At 39.2% G+C, this 23011-nt stretch overlaps 3 protein-coding genes across 3 annotated transcripts; 1 reads left to right on the forward strand and 2 right to left on the reverse strand.

Annotated features, from left to right (window-relative positions):
* Positions 1–123: 123 nt before the first annotated feature.
* Positions 124–6883, reverse strand: LOC145469328 (ras-related protein rab-11.1-like). The gene is made up of 2 exons (XM_081453010.1): positions 6090–6883; positions 124–3111 (listed from the first exon to the last, which is right to left on the reverse strand). The coding sequence occupies exons 1-2, from the start codon at positions 6279–6281 to the stop codon at positions 2647–2649; spliced, it is 657 nt and encodes a 218-aa protein (XP_081309136.1). The 5' UTR covers positions 6282–6883; the 3' UTR covers positions 124–2646.
* Positions 6884–6973: 90 nt separating this feature from the next.
* On the forward strand, positions 6974–18652 carry LOC145469327 (la-related protein 7-like). The gene is made up of 13 exons (XM_081453009.1): positions 6974–7012; positions 8528–8677; positions 8800–8878; positions 9627–9727; positions 10193–10273; positions 11272–11348; positions 12343–12430; positions 12905–13536; positions 13780–14059; positions 14753–14812; positions 15262–15355; positions 16933–17024; positions 18224–18652. Exons 2-13 carry the CDS (start codon positions 8579–8581, stop codon positions 18305–18307), a joined length of 1767 nt encoding a protein of 588 aa, XP_081309135.1. The 5' UTR covers positions 6974–7012; positions 8528–8578; the 3' UTR covers positions 18308–18652.
* Positions 18653–19442: 790 nt separating this feature from the next.
* Positions 19443–20952, reverse strand: LOC145469268 (uncharacterized). The gene is made up of 2 exons (XM_081452951.1): positions 20616–20952; positions 19443–19858 (listed from the first exon to the last, which is right to left on the reverse strand). The coding sequence occupies exons 1-2, from the start codon at positions 20950–20952 to the stop codon at positions 19644–19646; spliced, it is 552 nt and encodes a 183-aa protein (XP_081309077.1). The 3' UTR covers positions 19443–19643.
* Between the last annotated feature and the right edge of the window lie 2059 nt (positions 20953–23011).

Raw genomic sequence — 23011 nt, forward strand, 5'->3', positions numbered from 1 at the left:
TCTTCATTTTGTTATCTGTAAGATATTAGGTCATTCAAAACTGTTTACCTGAATGACTGAAAGGAGTTAGGATTGCAGTGGTTTGAAAGTTATCAAAGCATGTCTGTAATAAAATAACTGATATCTGTTTCTTTGGTAACATTGTAAACAGCACAAGTAATCAATGCTTAGGCTACTTTACAATAATTAATCTCTTTTTTTATTACATAATACTATTTGTTTTCACAAAATATTACTGGTGGTTCTTTTTGGCCTTTTTATTGCCCATTTTCTATTTTTTTTTTCCTACCAGTTAGTTAAGTTGTGGAACCTTTTCAGTGTCAAAAGTAAATTATTTTTTGTTAAACATATAGGAGAGGCTTTTAGTGTACAATTAATAATTAGATCATGAGCTCAAGATTTCTGAGGTATAGTTAATGAGGTAGAAGGTCATGAACTCAACTGAAAATTCCCTATTTTAATCCTCCTTCTCTGTCACCTTCTCTTCCTCCAAATCTTTGGCCAAAACACAGCCACTTTGTGAATGACCCCCAGCCACTGCACACTAATGGCTGATAGTGTATGATGGCTAAACCAATCAGATTGCAGCATTTGAATAGCTATATTAGTAGAATTCCACTAACTAATAATATTGCATAATAATGATATAATATAATATAATATAATTTGATAATTAGTAAACTATAATGTATTTCTCCAAAACTGCTGACAACAGCATTAACAAAAACTAAATCACAGCTTGTGTTAAATTTGCAGATGTACTATGGTTTCTTCACTACCATGTCCTTATAATAAACTACTTTATCATTCACTTTCAATAACATCAACTTCATTTTATTATTGGCAATATTAATTACTTTGTCCCAAGAAAAGAAATACATGATTATTAAATGTTTCATCTTGCTCGCTTTTAATGAAAAATATTTGATTGTACACTTCAGAATATCATCCAATTATACAAACATGACCACATTCACATGACATGATACTGGCCAGTATATAATAATATCCCATGAATTCATAGTTACGCCACAAATAATACACTCAAGGGTAGCATTTCCAGTCGTTCAGTTAGTTGGGGGCAGCATGAACAGCCAGGGTGCAGCGTGAAAAATGGCACAGTTAAAAATGTGTGTGAAAATGCGGCAACTGAAGCCTCTCTAACTCCTTTATTTCACACCGATGTTTTATCACGCAGCGCCTCAACTAACTAAACACCAAGAAGAGGCAAACTTGAGTGCAAAGTTATGACTAACTAGAAGTGATATGGAGCTTGGGAATCACAGTAACTATATTATTTCCAGCACTAATTTGTTAATTCAACCCTATTAAAACCTTGGACAACTGTATTGTTATTCTTGCCAATGAACTGTTATGCCTAAGATCTTTAATTTCATATTTGTCGCATAATTTGATTGCGCATGCCAGCACTGCATGGTACCTGACATAACTAAATTATAAAGTTAACATTATTTGAACAGTACCATGTATTTACGTAGTCCCAAAATTCCACAGCACTGAATTCTCCCCACTTTTGGAAAATTATGTGTGAAGTTCCTGTTATTTTTTTCTAATATTTTCTAGAGCGTTTTGCACTTGAGTGTCAAGAGTAATTTGCATTTTTGCTTTGGTTTTGCGTTGCTTTGCCACGCAAATTACTGGCCTTAAGAATCCACTTTACTTTGTGTTCCATGATGGAATCACAAGTAAAACCAAACCCAATTTTTATTGAAGTTTTGATTGATTTAATGAACTGTCTGCACACTTTGTAACAGACCAGAGTGATAACTTTGGTTTTAGTCTTATGAATACTCATTATTTTATAATTCGCTCTATATTATCTTAAATTCCCAGTAAGTCTCCAAAGCAGGTATTGTCAAAACCTCTGCAAATGTTCCTTCCTATAATGAATAGCAAACTCTCTTTTTTTAATATTATTATATAAATTATTATTTTCTTGTCTCAAAACCTCCTCACAAAGGCCATCTCCCTCCAACAGCAATTATTTTGAAATTCTAATGCCCCAAGGTTGGCCAGCCTTGACTAGAGGTTCAATTGAAGTCCAATAATATTAGAAATCATTCTTGAGCATTTAAAAAGAAATCAGAGCTCACTGGCACTGGCCACTACCTTTTCGTAGCTTGGCTGTTTTACCATGGCTTTAATAGTAATCCTTAATTCATAACATGATCAATTGGAAACTTTGCTATTTCTGTCTGGTGGCTATTACTCTTTCACACTACTCAAATATGCATATACTATATCTATTGATTACAATATTTCAAGTTCACATTTGTCAGTTAGCACTCAATTTTGAAGAATTTGGCCATATGGAACGTAATTTAAAAGTAAATTTGCCCTTCAATAACTCTTGGTAATCCACAGGATCAGGTTTTTTGAAAGCTGGTTAAAGCTAACCCAGATAAACCAATTTTTTTTTTCTTGAATAAATGCTTTTAACTTCTCATGTTTTTCATTGTTGGAGATTATTCAAACTCAAAACTGAAGGACATACCATATAAACAGACAACCTCGACAGAAAGTTACAAAATTGAAATCAAATTCTCACCATCCCCGGGTTAGCTTATTGGGCCTTTGTACAACCTGGCCCAGAGGATTAAACTTCATTTATTTGTGATAAAGTCTTTACAGAATAACACAACAATTTCTCTCCGGCTGTGATGTTTCATCCACTTCGACTACTTTTCCTTTTCCAGTGGACGATCCGTTGTTTTGCCCCGGCATGTCGAGTTCCTTCCTCATTTTTGTCAGCTGTACTTCATGCACTTTTGTAATAGTTTGTGTAAATGCTTCCTCTACATTTGTGGAATCCAGTGCTGAAGCCTCTATGAACGACAACCCAGAATCACTTGCGTATTTCTTGGCATCTTCGACAGGGACTGCTCGTAAATGTTTCAAATCACATTTATTTCCAACAAGCATTGTGACAATAGAAGATTCAGCATGCTCGCGCACTTCCAACAGCCATCTCTCAACATTCTCAAATGTTTTTTGTTTGGATAAATCATAAACAAGAACAGCACCCACAGCTCCCCTGTAATACGCACTTGTAATCGCACGGTAACGCTCCTGCCCAGCTGTGTCCCAAACCTTATGGAAAGTAAACATAACATGACCAGTCAAATGTGTCAATTTATTCAATAATATCAATATTACATAAACAAGCAAATATTAGAGTTAATAGCCAACATTTCGTTGTCCTCCTGATACCATTCTCAAGGCAAAGTGAATATATTAATGCGAAGCTGATTTCTACACTTTTACTGTCTCTACAAATTATCACAATAACAAAGGCTCACAAGTTCTTCAAGTGAATACCTTTGGGCGAATAAGCTTATCTGGTTTCCATAGCATAAGTGACTTGGAGTAATTCTACCCACCTCCTCCCCTTGAATGGGATGCTGTTCTACAGCAGGGTTACCCCCCCCCCCCCGATCATTAAATTCATTATACACCTAGGTGGAGAGAGGCACTGCGTCTGGCACAAAAACATAATGCAGTGATCCTGGCCAGGGCTTGAACCTGGGCCTCTTGATCTGGCGTCCAGCACTAAACCATTCAGCGGCCGCACTTCCAACATAGCCAGAGGGCTGCAATCATCATGGTCCTAGCTCTCCTCTGGGAGAATAGGGCCATAAGGGCTGCAATAATGGTAATTAAAAAACTATGGATTGTGTGCACTTATCCTCTTGTCAAATAGCTGTGGGAGGTGTAGTGGCCTCATGGTTAGTGTACTGGTCTCCAGATCGAGCGGTCCGGGTTCAAGCCCTGGCCGGGGACATTGTGTTGTGTTCTTGGACAAGACACTTTACTCTCAGAGTGCCTCTCTCCACCCAGGTGGATACCAGCGAACTTAATGTTGGGGGCAACCCTGCGATGGACTAGCATCCCATCCAGGGGGGAGTAGAAATACTCCTAGTCGCTTCATGCTACAGAAACCAAGTAAGCTCCAGCCTGATGGGCCACTTGGCTTGTATACAGACTTAACCTAACCATCCTTTTGTCTAACAACTACTGATGACTGCTATGGATGTGATCAGAAGAGTCTATTTAACAATTAGACCCGTAGCCCGCAAGGGCTATGGGTCAATAGCCCATGAGGCGAAGCCAAATGGGCTATTGACCCGTGGCCCTTGAGGGCAAAGGGTCTAATTGTTTTAGTATCACCCAGCTAGTCGGACAGAAAAGGTAATAATAAAGTTAGCAAATGCAAGTTGAAGAAATATTTATTTGGGAATAAAACGAAAGAAAACGTCACGCTCGATGGCGCCAATTTCACTACTCAAGGACTATTACTAATAGTCCCCTAGTAGTGTAGCCAATCAAAATGCAGGATTTGCATTAGTCCACTAGTTGGGTGATACTAATTATGGGTAGATATTTTGCTCGATGCCACAAATTTACAAGTGGCACTGAATCATTTGGTATAAACTAAAGTTACATGTGTGTGCAAAGACATGATCTCTCTAAAAACTCATCAGCCAAACAATACTAAATTACAGCGTGTTGTTCACTTGCCTAATGGTTGAGTGAAAAGTTTTTGGGGGAACATTTTCAGGAAATTCAAATTACAAATGAAAGTGCTTTTGGTTGGAAATATAAATTATTGTAACTTTCAAGCTTGTACATCACAGTTACAGCTTGCCTCAAAAATTGCTTTTGTTTGCAGTTTGCACCCTGCTTCAATCAGTTGTAACCTCTGGAAAACCAGAAAGACTTTTCACAATTTCCAGAGTGTAGTTGAGGTAAATTGCACTTAACTGCTTTTAAAATTTAATTACTATGGACAAGTACTTTATTCTTTCAAATTTCTTATTTCGTTTTGCATATAATAAAAGGGCTATGGGAGGCGCGGTGGCCTCATGGTTAGCGCGCTCATCTCCGGATGGAGTGGTCCAGGTTTGAGCCCTGGCCGGGGACATTGTGTTTTGTTCTTGGGCAAGACACTTTACTCTCGCAGTGCCTTTCTCCACCCAGGTGCATAAATGGGTACCAGCGAACTTAATGCTGGGGGTAACCCTGCGATGGACTAGCATCCCATCCAGGGGGAAGTAGAAATACTCCTAGTGACTTCATGCTACATAAACCGGATAAGCTCTGGCCTGATGGGCCACTTGGCTCATATACAGACTTTACCTATACCAGAAAATCTCCAGAACCTCCATACCCTCCCCCCACCCCCACCCCATTAAAGGTTTTTTGGTTGGAATCCTTCACCCAACCCCTTGAAATTTCAGTTCAGCTTCTTAATTCCTTTGAAAACTTTCATCAGCTTTTGAAAACCCCATCACCCCTTCAGAATGATCAGTGATCTTCCAGGGTGTGGTGAGACATGACTATATCCTTGAACCACACAATGTAGAGTAATATTTATTTGTAAAATGATCTCTATCAAATATATATTAAACATATCGATATAACAAATATATTTATACAAGTACTTTGATGACCCAGACTTCTAAATATAGATAACCAGGAAATGGGGAAAAGGGAAGTTCAAAATATGCTATGTGAGATGTGAAGCAGACAAGTCACAATTCAAGGCAAAGAAATTTGACTTTTGATAACAAGTCATTTTAAAGTAACTTTGGCTACAATGTATTTTTTTGGTCCGTTAGATTTGCTTTAATAGAAAAAATTACAATCGCTGCTAACAAAACATTATCGATTTTGGGAAAAGATGCCCTTGAAAATCTTTACTCGGTATCAATAATTAAACTTAATATAGGAATTGTACTTTAAAGAACAGAGCGGGCTTTGCATAATTTGTTAAAGAACAAAAGATAAACAATACGTCTTTTTTAGTCGCGCTTGGGTTTAACTCTCTAGAAGTTCCAGCCGTGATACAAATGATATTTTTCCAAGTAAATATGCGAGCAAGTTTTCACCGTACGTACGTGCAGTGCCGAGTAATTTTAAGCTTGCAAGAGTTTCTAGAATGCAACATTTTACAGCTTGCAGAAGTTATGCTAATAAATGGATTTCCCGGTAAAACGAAGGCTTGACATAACTACGAAGATAAACTAAATCATATAATAACAATCTGCAGGAAATGAAGCCAGAAATACCTGCGCTTTGATGACTTTTCCATCCACTTGGATGCTTCTTGTAGCGAATTCGACACCTATGGTGGACTTCGACTCAAGGTCGAATTCATTTCGCGTGAAACGAGATAAAAGTGAAGATTTCCCCACACCAGAGTCTCCAATTAAAACAATCTTGTACAGGTAATCGTAATGGTCGTATCTTCCACCGGCCATGGCTTTTGTGCACAGAACCTGCAAAGATCTGCAAAACGAACCAGGAATAACCACGTCTATAACTATGCAGGATTTCTCGTACCACGTGACCTCACGCGGGAATACCTATGCGTGCGCTCTTTAATCGTTCCTGATCGCCCAGTAAGTTTTATTTTCGCTCTCGAATTGGAAATTTACATCGAGAGGATGAAGAGTGAGAGAATTAATCCACCCTCTCAACCGTTATTTTTAGATATGTATTCATCCCGCAGTTAAAATGTTACTCCGCCACGCGCGTCGCCTAGAAGCTTTAAATGCGTTTTAGTTCACGTGTAAAAAATTTGCGTCACAGGATTTGGCTATTTCTAGACTTTCCTGGGATTTCTAAACTTGGAAGTGATCCGAAAATTCCTTGTTAGCAATTTCGTTTAAAATTGCTTTGTCAGCAATCGGGCTTAAATGAGGAATTACTCTTTTGTTCAATTACCCTCCATTCTCTCCGCTTGCAATAGGTTGAGGGTTTCGAAATGCATCTTCGGAGAGAAGTATGTAGGAAAGTTCGCTAAGATAAGAGACCAAGGCTTGAGGAAAAACAGTCCGTGATCGATCGGGTACATTGCACTCCCCTTTCCCTTCAACCTCAACCCTCAACCCAGCCCCTCCCCGTTCCAGGTTGAAAAGGACAATGCAGCAACCTGGCCTGCAATGGCGGACGTATTAGCTGCGAGAGGCTCACAAAAGGCACTACGAAGGTAAAGTCTAAACCTTATCCATTGTAGCTCACAAGCTCGTTATCAGGACATTTTCAGAAAGATAAACATTATTTCGTAGCTTGACTAGGTCTATGTATTGCCTAATTGGGTCTTTCTCTGGCATTCTCTAGAATCTTTAATCAGCTTTAATTGGTCACTGTCTTTTGGAAGTCATGTTCTGCAGATCTAACCTGCGAGCAGTTGGTTTCTCCTTTGCCGACGCTACGCTGGCGGAGGAGGAAACAGCTGCTCACGGGGTGTTGCAGATCAGGAGCATACCAATACCGTGAAAATAACCTTACTCACGTTTTAGTGAGCTTAATTTGTCTCTTGTCAGACTATAATATTGTATGGTCACACAAATAAGTGGAGCTGCACATATTAATTTGCGAAAAATGCCTGATACAATGAGGTCATGTAAGCTAAGTTTGCTTTAAGGTGAGTGTTGCCTTACAATGGGATTTATATCTTAATCTTGAAATCTTGAGTGAATCAAACATTTTCAGTGACAGTGGTTTTTGTCACTAAGGGAGAGATCACAGAGGTACTGTATGCAGCTTCCTCATGACAAAATTCCAATACCGTAAATCCTCGAATTAGCACCCGGGGCGCTTATTTCAAATTTTTGAGTAGATGGGGGGCGTTTATCTGAGGGGGACACTTAATCGAGGAGGGGCCCTTATTTAATTTTTCCCAAATCGTGGCCTGACATGATCATTTTTTTAATACATCATCTGCGCTAAACAACAACATAAGCTGTGTATCAACATAAAAAGCTGATCCTAAAGTTTAAATCATGGCACCATTAGTACTTAATGTGTTCAACGTGTTCACCTAACGTTTTCACAAACTGAAACAAGGTGTGAATCTAATACTGCATGCCGAAAACTATAGTCCTTTGTTGGCTCAGTACTCGTCCACAAAATGGGGGAAGTGAAGGGGCGCGCTTATTCGAGATAGGGCACTTATTTTAAATTTTGGTTGATAGGAGGGGCGCTTATTCGAAGGGGGCGCTTATTTGAGTGAGGGGGCTAATTCAAGGATGTACGGTACAAATATATTTCTGTACACCAATCTTCGCCCTTTTGTTTTTGTTGTGTGGCAAAAAAAAAAAATGATGGCATATTATTCAGCCAGGTTTTGAAATACTAATAGTGTAATCCAGTTTTCTAAACATTCATGGGAACTGAAAATTGGTTTGCAAATTCGGGTAGTTTGAGAAATTGGGGGTAAAATTAGAGTGTTTGATAAATATGGGGAGGGAGACAACTTTTGGTTGAAGTTATTAGGAGGTTAAAAAAGTCAAGGGTTAAAGACGTCAGAATTCTGTTGTGTAATCTTTGGAATATAATACAATTTAGTGTACTGCTGTGGTGTAAAAACCATTGACAGAATAGGATCAATATGATTTTTATTACCTGCAACAAAAAGCAGGCATTTTGTAGTTTCTGTTTTCCACATATGTGCATTTACTTTAACTTTAAACTAATCTTTTTTTCATTATTTTTACCCTAGGCTTTAGTTTTCTTACATTAGTTTGATGATCAGTTTAACAAGGCAAAAACAATGGATAGTCAAGATCTGTTGAAGATATCAGCAGATAATGAAATGCACAAGAAGCACAAGAAAAGAACCAAGAAAATAAAAGCGCAGCTCCAGGAACAGGTTTGTGACCTGTTTCACAAGAATTTTTTTTTTCAACTAGTATTTTTGAAGCTGTGAGAGGCATCATGCGGTCATGTGGAAGCTTAGTTCTATTGTTATGTTTTTTCCTCTATTTCAAATAGGTTGAGTTTTACTTTGGTAACGCAAACCTCCAGAAGGATCGTTTCATGAAACAAGAAATTAGTAAGCACCCAGATGGATGTAAGTATAACTAACAATAAATCAAACAGACAATTTGATATACCATTTCTGCAGATCTTGTAAAAGTTGGTGCCAGACTACTAGTAATATTCAGGGCCGTAGCCAGAAAAAGATTATGACTGAGGCAATGATTATGTCTGTGACCAGTTTAATCCTCTTCCTAGGTATTAAGGATGTTTTTGATATTGATAAACAACAAATTAAAGCAAAAAAAATAATAATAATAACTGAGACAGACACAATTGCCTTGGTTTGCCTGTTATTAGCTATGGCTCTGATTGTGATCCTTAGTTCTCATATTTCATTCCTTCTACACTAGTTTTTGTGTCATTGTTTCTAAAGTCTCTGAGCTGCAACTCTGTTCCTACATTTAGATAAAAAGAAAATGGAGGCTTTTTCCTTATTCCAGCCTATTCTATAAGTTTCTTCTCACTGTCATTCTCCACTGTCATACTTGCAACTAGTCATGTATCACGTGTTGTCTCTTGTGTAATTATATCAAAATTTAAAAACAGGATTTTTAAAGGAGCCAGCTTCCAGCAAAAATCACCATCTACATCATGGTCACAGCCAACTTCTTTGCTGAGCTATTTGTCTGATTCATTGGAAAAAGATAGCAAAATTACCCAGCTACTCCAACTGTTAAATAAAGCCACCTACCATAAGAAATTTCTGATAGCCCTGTTCAAAACAGATTTGTTCCTACCATGATTTGTTACTCTTCATTTTTATTTTGTTTTCCCTGCAGTTGTAGCAATTTCAACAATTGCTAGTTTTAACAGGATGAAACAGATAACAGATGACATAAGCCTTGTTGTAAAAGCCATGAAAATGTCCTCTATGCTTGAGGTAAGTCTTCTGGTCTTGCTTTGCTAAGGTCCTGTAATTATATAACCTCCAACTTGTCTTGCAGAAGAAAATGATGTACAAGTCAAACAGTCAGGCAATTTTTCCCAAAATATCCTATTGTGCACTACTGTTTTCAAAGAATTATATTATCTTGTAGGTTTTTTGGAATTCCAGGAAACTATGCCAAAAATGCAATATATGCGCACAATATTGCCCCAAGTATCAGGGCCTTTAGTGACCTTTAGATTCTTAGGCCCAGTGTTGTGTGCTGCTGTTTTTCAGGCCATCATGCTACACTCCTGGGGAAGGTTTGTTTCATGATGACCCAAATACCAGCTGCATAAGAGACTAGCCTTGGTGGTGGGTGTGCATGTTTCAAGGAACCACACATTTTATCCACTGAGAGTGTTTAGAGTTGGATTATTGTTTTGAAAACTCTACAGTATTTCTGAAATGTATTTTCAGGTCAGCGAAGATGAGACAATGGTCAGACGTACAACTCCTGTTCCTGAGCCAAGAAATGTTGATGCAGAAACCATCTACATTGTAAGTATTTGAGCACTTAGCAAAAATTTAAAAGGATGTTGACTTCCAATTCCCAAAAAATGTTCTAAACTTCCTAAGTTTATATGCATTGGAAAACTTTTAAACACTGCTGAAGATTCCCAAAAGAAGATCCACAGACATATTGGCAATATTCCAAAGATGTTGGTCAGCTTAGTAATGGTTCAAAGCTGAAACCTTCCATCAAGGAATAGGGGGGTAAGGTTGGAGTAGTGGTGAGAACACTCACCATCCCACCAATGTGGCCCAGGTTCAGTTCCACCCTGGTGTCACATGTAGGTTGAGTTTGTTGTTAGCTCTTGTTTTTCTCTGAAGGTTTTCCTCCAGGTACTTTAGTTTTCCTCTCTTAAAAAAGCAATATTTTTAAATCAACCTGGAGAGAGGATGACCTACATGGAAACCCACCAGCTGGGTTGATACTGTAATTTATTTACTATTGATTTGTTAATTTTTAAAATAGTTTATTTCTTGTTGTTCACCTTAATTGAGCCTAGAGAATTTTCAGTGTATGTGATCGAGTCTATCATTCTCCCAGTGTGCAAAAAAAGTCCTGTCTGACAACCCGGGGCTATTGGATTTTCTAGTTGGGCTAGTAGAGTCTGTTCTTGGGAAAAATTTGAGGAAATTCCAATTACAGAAGTGCTGCAAGAAATGAAATTTGTGTCGCTAGTGAGAATGATTTTCAGGCTATTGCATTATAGTTAGAGCTTGTCTGAAGGATAGGGGGCAAAATCCCATATCAAAAGGTTGGGTATGCTTGTCAGAAATTTTGACAAGCAGTTTTTATTAAAATAAGATTCTTCAAGTCACAAAGAATAATTTTCTTAAATTCACATTTCATGGAAAATGAAATCAGCTAATCACGCATCACGAAAATACCCCTGTACGACCCTCCTCGAAGGGCAAGCCTGAAAATTGCTTTTCTTCGCACCCTGATCTCCAGTAAAAATAATTTGATGTAAAATGCCTCAATTCTGTAGGAAAGACTCCCACCTTATGCTGACCATGACTGGCTGAAGGAAATTTTTAGCAAGTATGGGAAGGTGGTGTACATCAGGTATGGAATATCATGTCTTGACTTGAGCAAAAAAAAAACATTGTGGGCCTTCAGATTAAGCTGCAGTGGTTTTGTTCAATGTAATACTCAGGCTCTGTGAACAAATTGTTTTCAAGTTGATTTTTAATTCTGTAAACTACAAATCCAATTATTATATCTATTCAAAATACTTTTGTAGTTATTTATAAGAAGTTTTTTTTTTTTATTTCTATGACCAGCACTTTTATCATGCAACCCTGACCCAGGAGAATGGGCAATCACTCCCTGTGTCATGAAGTTAAATTATTACTTTCCCTAAATCCCACGAATTTAGCCAAATTTTCTGCAAGACCAGCGATCCTTTGATACACAGCTCTGCTACATTCACTAGCATTGTCTGAAACAGATTTTGTTAAACTCAAAAGGGTTCATGAACTTTTGAATAAAAAAACAAATTAAAGCCCTAACACAAGATACTTCAATCCTCTTTAGGAAAAAACATGGCGACTGGTACACGAACCCACAAGCTCTAATATCTGCAAACCTAGCAATAGCATGCACAGTGTTGTTAATACTCAACTGGGACAAATATTGCACAGAGTAAGGCAGTCCTTGAGCTTAATGGTCTGTGTTAGGTTTGCAAGGTAATGTGGTAAAATGTGCAGCCACCATCTCTTTCTGACCAAATTCTTTCTTATAAGTGATTATATAAAAGATCATACATTAAATTTTGAACTGCAGAGAAAGATATAAAGACATGATTGATCATCGCAGTAATATACACAACTTAAGAAGTTGTGAATGAACTGAATTGAGAGTTGTGAAATTAACCGAATCCCGTTCAAGCCTTTAATTTCACAACTGCTTAAGTTGTGTTTATAACTGCTATGATCAATCATGTCTTCAAATTTTACTCAAATTTTACTCCATTAGTGTAATGGGAACTTGGTGGTTATGCTTCAGAGTTGAGCTTAAGTGAAGTGTTAATAACAGTGTCTTTTTCCTGTGATGTTAGTATTCCAAGGTTTAAACACACTGGAGATGTTAAAGGATTTGCTTTTGTGGAATTCGAATCTGCAAAAGAAGCTCAAGAAGCAGTTAAGGTATTTGATTCTTCATTGTTTATTTTATAGAATAGTTTTGTTAAACATTGTACCTGTATTGTGTACTTATTAATCAAGGCACTTCAGTAGTGAAGTCACAGACACAGGCAGACAGACAGACAGACAGACAGACAGACAGGCAGGAAGGCAGACAGACAGACAGACAGACAGACAGGCAGGCAGACAGACAGGCAGGCAGGCAAGCAGGCAGACAAACAGACAGACCGAGAGGCAGGCAGGCAGGCAGACAGACAGACAGACAGACAGACAGGCAGGCAGGCAGGCAGACAGACAGAGAGGTAGATCATTTTGATTTAAACACAGTAAAAAAAGAATCACGTTTATCTAGCAGAGTTTTCCGTTTATTACAGACAGCAAGTTTAGAAAGATTTCAAATCAAATGTGTGCGAGTTAGTGAAAGGTAAAAAGTTTACCGGTATTAATATTGAAACTCAATCCCAAACTTTCATGCAGGTTTTCAATAAAGAAGGGAGGCAAAAGCAAGCCAGTGAACCAGAGGAGAAAAACGAAAACGGTGATAGGACAGAACAGTCAAGTGAACAGCTCAAGATGGCGAAAGGAAAAAGAAAACGCTCGCATAGCGAATCAGAAGTTGAAATCCAAAAGCACAAAGAACGAAAACGGAGAAGAACGATTAGTGAATCTTCAGTGGATTCAGGCGAAACAGAGGAACAGGAGGATGTGAGCAAAAGTAGCGATATTAAACAAAAACATAAGGAGTCTAAGAGCGGCGAAGAAGGTAGTGAAAGAGACAAAAATGGAAAGGAAGGACCGAACAGTGAACAAGATGGGAAAGACAAGAAGGGCAAGAAAATTGTACGGTGGCAAGAAGGCAATGAAGATGAGGATACTGTTACAAGGAGGAGTGGATTAAAAGCACGTAAACGATCTCACGCAGATTCGGCTGACGATGATGAAAGCGTGGAACACAAACGTAAAAAGACGGCTGACAAGGCGCAATCGAACTCTGAAAATAATGCTGAGGAAAGCGGCGAGGATAACACTGCCAAGAAACACAAGAAGAGAAAACGGAAAAAGAAGGAGAGGAAAGAAACAAGATTACCGCACCTTCGAGTGATTTCCAAGTTAGTATTTATTTTTTTTTAACTCTGATCAACAGTGATTTTCTTCTGATTGTTTTCACTCTATTAGTAGCATTTTCATGTGGAGAATTTTGTTTTTAGTCAGTTAAGTTCGCCTGAGATGATCAGAAGCTTAATTCTCATGTCCTGGGCACCTTGATTTTGGTGTAAAAGGGTTTGGAGATGTTAGAATTTAATCATAGTCAGTGTTGCGCATTGAACCTACCTTTTCTTTCTTTTTGCGAGGCTGGAATGGTTAGAACTGAAGAAAGAATACAAGAATCTACAACGGGAAGCTATGAACAAATTGAAGAAACAGCTGCACGAGAAACCTTCAGCGGATTCGAGCCAAGCTAGTAACCAAACTAAGAAACAATCACAAGGCCAGGTTGAAGTGTCAAAGAAGAAAAACCAAAATAAATCGTCACAAGAAGACAGCCAGGCTGTAAAAGACTTACCATACACTCCTGGAGTAGTTTTAAAATTCAGTTGTCAAAGTCAGGGCTTGACTAAGAAAGAAATAAGGGTGAGAAAGAAATACTGCAAATCTTGATTTTGTTTCTTTTATTCTATAGAAAAAGTTAATTTTACTTACTTTAATTTTCGAGCTGAGGCTGTCGCAGAATAAAGACTTAGTATATCAAAAACGAGAGACCGTGTTTTACTACATTTCCGAACAACGAGAAGAGAGTTGAAAATAGGACGCGTGGCGGAGTATTTTTGACGAACTTCGAATTGATAGGAAATGTAATAATGTGTTTAATGTACCTTTTCAATCGCGAGTTCGTGACCAAAACGTATGAGAAAACAGAGAAATAAAATCGCAAAACTCTATGCTACTTAAGATCAGATACACAAACACATTTCCTTAGTATAAACTTAATGAATATTAACGACTAATAAGAGATTTTTCATGACCATGTGAAGAACTATGATGGACTGTATCAGATGAAATAATTGTCACTTACTCGGGTGGCTAGGGAAATATTGAGAAGGAGACGTGGAGTACTGGATTTAGGGCTCCAGGTAAAAACGATTGGAGAAAATGATGTTCTTGGCTAAAAGTCTCAACTTGGATGTGTTAGCATGCTTTTAAAATTTTGGTCAATCTTAGCCTCAACCTTCTCCTGGATAAGATTTTTATTAAAAAAAAAAGAGTGTTTGTAGTTGGAAATTGTTGCCGACGTATGTTTGTTTATTCATTGCTTCCCTCTTGTAGGACAAGTTTTCTTCTCACGCGCCAGTGGCCTATTTGGATTTGACTGAGGGCAGTGTTGAGGTGAGAAAAAGGATAAAACGTCTTAACTGTATTAAAGATGAGTTCGTTTAAGCCACAATGTGGTTTGTAAAAAAAAAAGCATTTCTGTTGGCGGGTAGTTGTCGCGTGCCCGCTGCCAGTGCGAGCAAGCGTGAAAAGGGCGCGAATTCTCAACGTTTACTGATGACGCAAGCCTATGACGACAAACGGACCCGACAACGTTCGGATCCGGCTTCCGCTTCTTCTGATTGGACCTGATTGGATAATAAGTCGGAGGCTGTTCGGTTATTTTCGTGGATTTCCCAGGAAGCGGCACCTGTTCACCCGAGAGGTTACACTGACGTTCGTCTTATTTCATATCATTATACACCTTTCTATTCGTGATGTACAAATCTTTCCTTGCCTTTAATCTCTTTAGTTTAAAGGAAAACTGATTTAATGTTGCAATTTGTTTTTTGTCTCGTTCGCAGGGTCACGTTCGCTTCCATACCGCAGAAAAATGTAGCGCGGTGTTTGAAACAATGTCATCGACAAACGATGAATTAAAACTCCACAAACTAACAGGTTAGTCACTGTTTGGTTACTGCAAATCGCTGTGCAGGGTTTGTATGGGTCATGGAAAACCTGGAAAGTCATGAAATTGAAAGGTGGGTCATGGAAAGTCATGGAAAAGCAACATGCTTTCGGAGAATAAAAAGGCAAAAAGTTCAAAAGTTCAAAAGCAACAGACAAATCAGAAAACCGGATTGAATTCCAGTAGCTAAATAAACAGTAGCACGCATTTTATGCGTCATAATGAAATAAATAAAAATACAAATACCTGACAAATACAAATACCTGGGCAAATACTTGAAATAATAAATTGTCTTGACAATACTTTGAGGGCAAATCAGCTTAGCATAGGTCAAGGAAAACTCAGAAAGGTCATGGAAAGTCGACGTGGAATTCTAAAAGCTTAAAAGATTACGAACCTTGTTGCCGAATCAAGTTTTTTGAATGAATATCAACATAAAGAGTGAATCAAACTTTTAAAATATCGATTTTCTAGAATTTAAAACCTGTCAGCGTACCGGTAGGCTAGAAGACCGTTTTTAACTTGGGTGGTTTGTTGCCCCGTTGCAGACCATATGGTAATACAATTGGCGTATTCCGATGACGCGTTTTCGTACCGAAAAACGCATCAAAAGATTTGCGTCCTCATCAACGTTTTTGCAGCGTTGTCCCCGTCCACACTCAAACGCAACCTCGTTCCCAGGGTCCTCTCTCTTTTTCGAGGAAGAGAGAGGACCCCGCCATGGGAACGAGGTCGACTCAAATGCTCGAAAGCGTAGACACGCAAATCAGAAAAGGTTTTCGCTATCTACTCTGATGCTATAGGGCTGCGTTTTCAGTCATCTGCACTCTGGACAGCGCTTTCACGTGTGCGTTTCGTTGAAACTGTAGAGCGTTTACTATCGTATTAGCGTAGACGGTAGGCGAAACTGCATCAGGGAGTATACGTGTTCCAACGAAAATGTGAACGAAGCCCAAATGCGTGTAGCGCCTTCCCCCGGAGGTACTGTCTTATATAGGTTATATAGGTGTATACGGTTGCAAAGGGTATGGTTTTTTAGCCGTTTTGGTCAGAAATAGGATAACGATTTTGGCCATTTTGGTCTCAAACAGTGTATGGTTTTAGCACTCTAGTCTTGAATTGGGTATGTTTTTTTTAGAAGAAGCCACTTCGTTCATCATTATCGATAAGACCATCAACAAAAGCTCATTACATTGCCTTTAACATCGATCTGAACTAGGGAACTAACCATAAGGCAGGTCTTAAACAGGGTATTGATTTAACGGTCAAGTCTTAAATAGTAGTATTGGCATTATCGGACAATAGGGTAGGGAAAATCGCAGACTTTAGGCTTCAATAGGGTAAGGGTTTTGGGAAGCGGGCAGCACACCCCCACCTAATTTTTCTGGGGTAACCCCGCCATGGTAACGCCCTTTCCACCAGACATAAATCCGTTTTCGTCGATGCGATGCGTTTACCATCCTTGTGATACAATCGAAATCGCGCAACGTTCCATCGAAAGCGCACACATTTGAAAACGCTCTCCAGAAGTAACTTCTATTAGTGATTTATTTCTTTTAATTTGTAGAGGAGGATGAGAAAGCGTACTGGGAGAAGATAAATGCCGATCGCGTAACAAGATATAATGCTAAGAGAGGGAAGAAAAGAGGAACTGAAAAGGTACAAGACTACGCTTAATCGTTTCCTTCTATCAACAAATAAAATTTCTGTATTTAGAGAGGAAGCCACATCAGTCTTAGCTGGTTTTCATCCTGGTCCTCTATCCTGGTCAAATCGAAATTTGGAAATGTTGGTTTTTGATGAGTACCCGGAGAAAAACCCTCGAAGCAAGGCAAGAACCAACAACAAACTCAACCCACATATGACACCGCGGGGCGGGAACTGAACCCAGGCCGCATCGATGGGAGTTAAGCACTCTCACCACTGCCCCATCCCTGCGTTCCCCCACCCCTACCCCTGTGTATTGCTTCTTTTCAACACTTACGTGGTAGTATTTCTCTGATAGTTTACTTCAGATTGAGTTAGACTCAAAACTGTACTATTCAAACCTCAGTCAACTTTGATCCAGAACTAGAAGCTCCAAGAGCGTTTACTCGGGCTTCCTATCGAAATATCAAATCGTACTTTACAAGTATTAAACACAGTAAAATCAAATTAAAGAGTCAGGACATTTAAAACAAGACGTAAGCTTTCATATTTAATTTACTGTTCAATTTGCTTCATTGAGTATCCTCTTTATCCAACAGGCCAAGTTCGATATATCAATTTTCTAACGTGGCTCCGAGGCTTTCGGGTCAAAGTTGTAAATATTTTGAGTTTTTTTTTTTTTTTTTTTTGCCTCTCAATTCCCAAGAGACTTGGATACAAAGAAAACAACATCAGATATAGAAGTTTGTCCCGAAAGCCTCGGAGCCATGTGAAAATTTTGATATATCGAAAGTGGCCTATTGCTTGTTGTTTGCCTCATCTTCAAAGTTCTGTTCACGACGATTCTTGATTTTTTCAACATCTGAGGTGTTCATGAGAACTAGTATGAGCTTTCCTAATTTGGCTAGCCTTCAAGCTATAGAATTCGTGGACTGACCCTTTCCGAAAACTATTGGCATCTTTGTATGTGAGAGGAGCGCAAAAGGCATGATTTTTTCCAAAGCTTTCTTCTTCACAAAATTCGCAGCATTGTGTAAATGTATGTTTCCACCCTCTCCGCTAGGAACGCCTGGTAATATGATCCCCCATTTGTGGCCGCAGAAGAACGGCCTGCATTTATAGACTTGGGCTTTCCCACGGAAGCCCGAGTAATTAGTTTTAATTGGTTTTCGAACAATTTCACCCTGAGTGATTTACGCGTTAATTTCTAGGTTGCAAGAAAGGCCGAAGCCCTGCAAGTACAACGGCAAAGTCATATTCGTTTTGATGACAGTGAAGGCGAAGCAGAGACGTGACATCAAAATGCGAGATAACACAAATGAGTTCGTTACTGGACTGTTTAGCCTTAAAGAAATGAGTATAGAGCTGTGGGAGAATTTTAATCCACGCGAGAACATCACGAGACTAACACTGAAGCGCAATTGAGGCCGTGTTACAAGGCAGTTCTTGTTATATAGTACTTTTTTATTAAATCAGCCATTTAGTGAATATGCCACAAAGACCAGCCTGGTTAATTTCGAGCACGTCAAGGTTAGAATTTCTACCTTAATTTCATTAACTTAAATTTATGTCGGTGTTAAATTTTACACGACCGATAATGAGCTTTTTAGAAAATTATAAAATAGGATTTCATGCATGCAGCGTTAGGGCATCATAGTAAAATGTTTTTTTTTTCTTTGTTTTTTCAGTAACTTTTAAAAGAAAGTAGTGAATGTAATATTGTGCTAACTATACTTTGGTTTAGCGTGCCTGAACTCTAATCGGTTAAAAAAAAAAATCCTGTAGTATCCTGTAACCGATCTGAAGGGGTTTAACTGGGGACTTCTAATAACCGATTAGCAGCAAACCCAAAAATAATCCTTCATTTTCGCGCGCTTAGCACCAGTCACATGCTTTCCCGCGCTTGGCACCGGGAAGCCCTTGAGACCGGTTACATGTTTTCCCGCGGTTGGGGCCGGTTACATAGTTTTCCACGCTTCGCGACACCTTTGTTATAGGCTGTAACTTGGCGCGCTTAGCAGCGGTTGCATGTTTTCCCGCGCTTTTAACTGGTGTCATGTTTCCTGAAAGACACCACCAGTTACATGGCTTCCCGCGCTCGCCCCAAGTCATAGATTATGACCTCTCGCCAAGCAGAGGTCACGTGTTTCTCAGCGTTTGTTGTGATTGGCCAGATATGTAAAAGAATTTACGGAATGTACTGGAGTACATTCTATAAACTCAGTTGTCACATTTCGTACTACACAAAACAATTGATGCCATGTTTTGATAACTAAGTCCATAGTCACTCAGTTGTTTTGTGATTGTTTTTGTACACTAGTTTTTAAGTTCTTATTTTTATTGTTGTTGTTGTTGTTGTTATTGTTGTTGTTGTTGTTGTGTTATGCTCTCTTCGTCGCTGAACTTAGTGCTCATACAGAATTTAATTGTAAACAGATTTTAACTTGAATTTTATTTGTTCTGAAAGGAAACTGGTCCAGCTTAACATCTCCTTAGCATAGTATTACGGTAGTAGTAGCATAGTATTACAAATATTAAAATAGTCATTCCATCATCTTTTCCGCCCTCGAACCAAGCTTTTCTGCCCCCGCGATTGTTCACTCAAAAGAACTAGGTCGGGTATGTCACCTGTTACGGTGAGTACAAAAATGCCATGGAGGGGTCATTAAGTTGATATTTCTCTGAGAACTTTTGTGCCTTATTGCTTTGTTTTTTGTTGTGTTTCTTTCTTCTGTTAAATCGTTGTTCCTGCTCGAATAATCCTTCTTTTTCCCATCTGTCGTAAACGCGCGCGCTTACAATTCGTTTCCAGAGATCCCTTTTGATACAGACGAGCACCAGCAAAACTGGAAGAGATAAAAGCAAAACATAAATTCAGTTTTTTGCGAAACATCACTTTTCGAGAACTAAAAAAAGGGTTAATCGGAACTGTATCACAGACAAGAGATCTTGACAAAATTAACCGATTTTTTCAAGCTTCTAAGCCTTTTTTTGAGGCCTTATTTTCGCAGCTGCTGAAGTTGTGTGCACTGACTGGGATTGTCTTCCATGTCATTACATCTTTCTCCGCTGGTTAAATTTAAAATCTTTTACATTGTCAATAAACCATTTCTGAGTTGCTTTTTCCCTAGGTTTCAAAACAAGTCCTGGTGCACAACATTTCATATGGAAATGAGTTTGATTTGCAAGACAACGAACGTGTAAGAAAATCTCATTTCAAAATGAAAGGTTGTACACCAAGACTCGTTTTGAAACACAGGTAAAAGCAACTCAGAAATGGCTTATTGCATTCTTCACTATTTACGAGTTTATTGCGAACTCACAAAGTGACCAGCCAACAGCTTTGTTGACAGAGCACTGCACCGTTATCGCAGAGGTCATGGATTCGAATCTCGTTCAGGCCTGAATGTTTTTTTCAGGCATCAATCTTGCAGCTACTCCAGTTGTGAATATAATTACCTGCTGCGATGATCATTAATGTACTTACGTTTTCAAGTTTGATGCACCAACCTAGAAATGTGGTCAAACACTGTCTTGAGAGTTAAATATATCTTCTCAAGCGAAACTAAAACTAAAGAGAAAACGGAGAAATACTACACTCACCACAAATCAACGCCACGGAAGCGCAACCACTTATAATAGCTATCAGTGGTGTAGAAGCATCTGCTTTCTCGCAGCTCTTCCAGCGCCATTCTCCGCAAGCCTTGGTCTGTTCGTCTTTGCTTTTCGCGCCGTAGACTTGGCATGACAACTGCGTTTCACACCAGAAGCACGAAGAATCCCGCACGCATGTTTGGCAGATTTTTGCTCCCTTACAAGTCAACGATGAGTTAATCGCTTGGCCGTTAATGTCCGTCGATCCTATCCAAAAGACCGTAATGAGAATGAATAATATTTTACGCGCAAGACTCATGCTGTTCAGAATGACAATGAACCGCATCCTGCATTTGAAATGCTTTTTGAACGCGCGCGTATCGTCTGTTGTCGTTAATTCGCCATTTTTGGAATTTAAATCGGCGCGCGCAAGGACGCGCTTGACAATTTATGTCTAAACGCGTCACATGACTACGTATTCCACAGCTAGAAATGGGGAATACCCGAGTGTTATTATCCAACTGCAGCGAATACCGTCCAAATAACAGTACAAATATACAGCGATATTGTACAGTTATTTGTACAGTAGAAAACCTGTTTGCCGGACAGGTCGGCGCGCGCGCAAAACTGTCACACTCTCCCTTTTTCACTGATAATTTTATTGACTACAGCAAATCTCTTATTAGATGTTTTGGTGTGTAGTATCGCTTTATATTTTCACTCGTTGTTTGTAGTTTGACTCCCCCTACGGGCTCGTCAAAATACGGTACAACTCGTAAAAATATACAGCGATACTACACACCAAAACATCTAATAAGACATATTTATAATCCATCAAATATTTTCGCTCGCTCGCCATCGGTCTAAACGCGTCACTTGACAGAATATTCCCCAATTTTCAAAACTGCGCGTGTTGGGAAAAATATTTGAAAGATAATTAACACAACAGCCTCCATTTGACTTCGAAAATATGCTCGGATATTTGTCCGATGCTCGGATATCTGTTCCTCGAAGCTCACAGTTTGCTTTGTTCGCTTCTCGGAACAAATATCCGAGCATATTTTCTCGCCAAATGGAGGCTATTGTTTATATATTCACCAATTTTTAAAACTGCTTATGTTCCGAAAAATATTTGAAGGATTATAAACACAATAGCTTCCATTTAGTACAAAATATGCTCGGATGTGCTTCTTCAAAGCTCACAGTTTTCCTCGAGCCACGTTTTCGGAAAGCTGTTCGCTTCTCGGAACAGATGATGTCCGCCGACATCACAAATATATCCTAGCAGGTTTTCGCGCCAAATGGAGGCCATCGTTTATGTATACCACGAGAGCATAACTATTTTATTCCGTTCCATAGAAAATACGGTGGAGATCAAGAACACAATGCGATATGCGCGCGGCGCAGGATGGGAAGGTTGGATGTAATACCGTCGAATCTACAACGGCTTTCCTCTATTCTGATTGGCTGTTTGTTCTATATCATGGTATAAATAAACAATAGCCTCCATTTGGCTTGAAAATATGCTCGGATATTTGCCCGCGGACATTATCTGTTCAGATAATGTCCAAGGACGAATATCCGAGTACATTTTCAAAGTCAAATGGAGGCTATTGTGTTTAGTATCCTTCAGATATTTTTTGCAACACGCGCAGTTTCGAAAATTGGGGAATATTCTGGGATATTCCCCAGTTTCAGCTGGGGAATATTCGGTCACGTGACGCGTTTAGACCAATCGCGCGCGAGCGAAAATATTTGATGGATTATAAATAAGCAATAGCGTCCATTTGGCGCGAAAATATGCTCGGATATTTGTCCGGGGACATTATCTATTACGAGAAGCGAGCAGTTTTCCGAGAGCGAAGCTCGAGAAAAACTGTGAGCTTCGAGGAACAGATAATGTCCAAGGACGAATATCCGAGCACATTTTCAAAGTCAAATGGAGGCTCTATAGTGTCAGCTTGCGAACGCAGACGTATTTCCGGCTGTCACTTGGTTCCGCCGAAAAATAACGTCTGCGAACCCGAGTCAGAAAACGATTTCTGTGACGTAGGAATTCTAAGCCAATCACAGTTTAGCTCAAATAACCCCGAAACTACTGCGCGAGGTATTCGCTGCGAGGAGCGCTCGAGTTTCATTCCATCATGGAATCTGATTGGCCAACGAGAAACAAAAGTCATTACGTCACAGAAATCGTTTCCTAGCTCGGGTTCGCAGACGTCATTTTTCGGCGGAACCAAGTGACAGCCGGAAATACGTCTGCGTTCGCAGGCTACTATAGTGTTTATTATCCTTCAAATATTTCTTGCAACACGCACAGTTTCGAAAATTGGCGAATATTCTGGGATATTCCCCAGTTGCAGCTGTGGAATGTTCGGTCACGTGACGCGTTTCGACCAATCGCG

Source organism: Orbicella franksi, chromosome 15, assembly GCF_964199315.1.
Source record: "Orbicella franksi chromosome 15, jaOrbFran1.1, whole genome shotgun sequence".
In the NCBI taxonomy this organism is placed as follows: domain Eukaryota; kingdom Metazoa; phylum Cnidaria; class Anthozoa; order Scleractinia; family Merulinidae; genus Orbicella; species Orbicella franksi.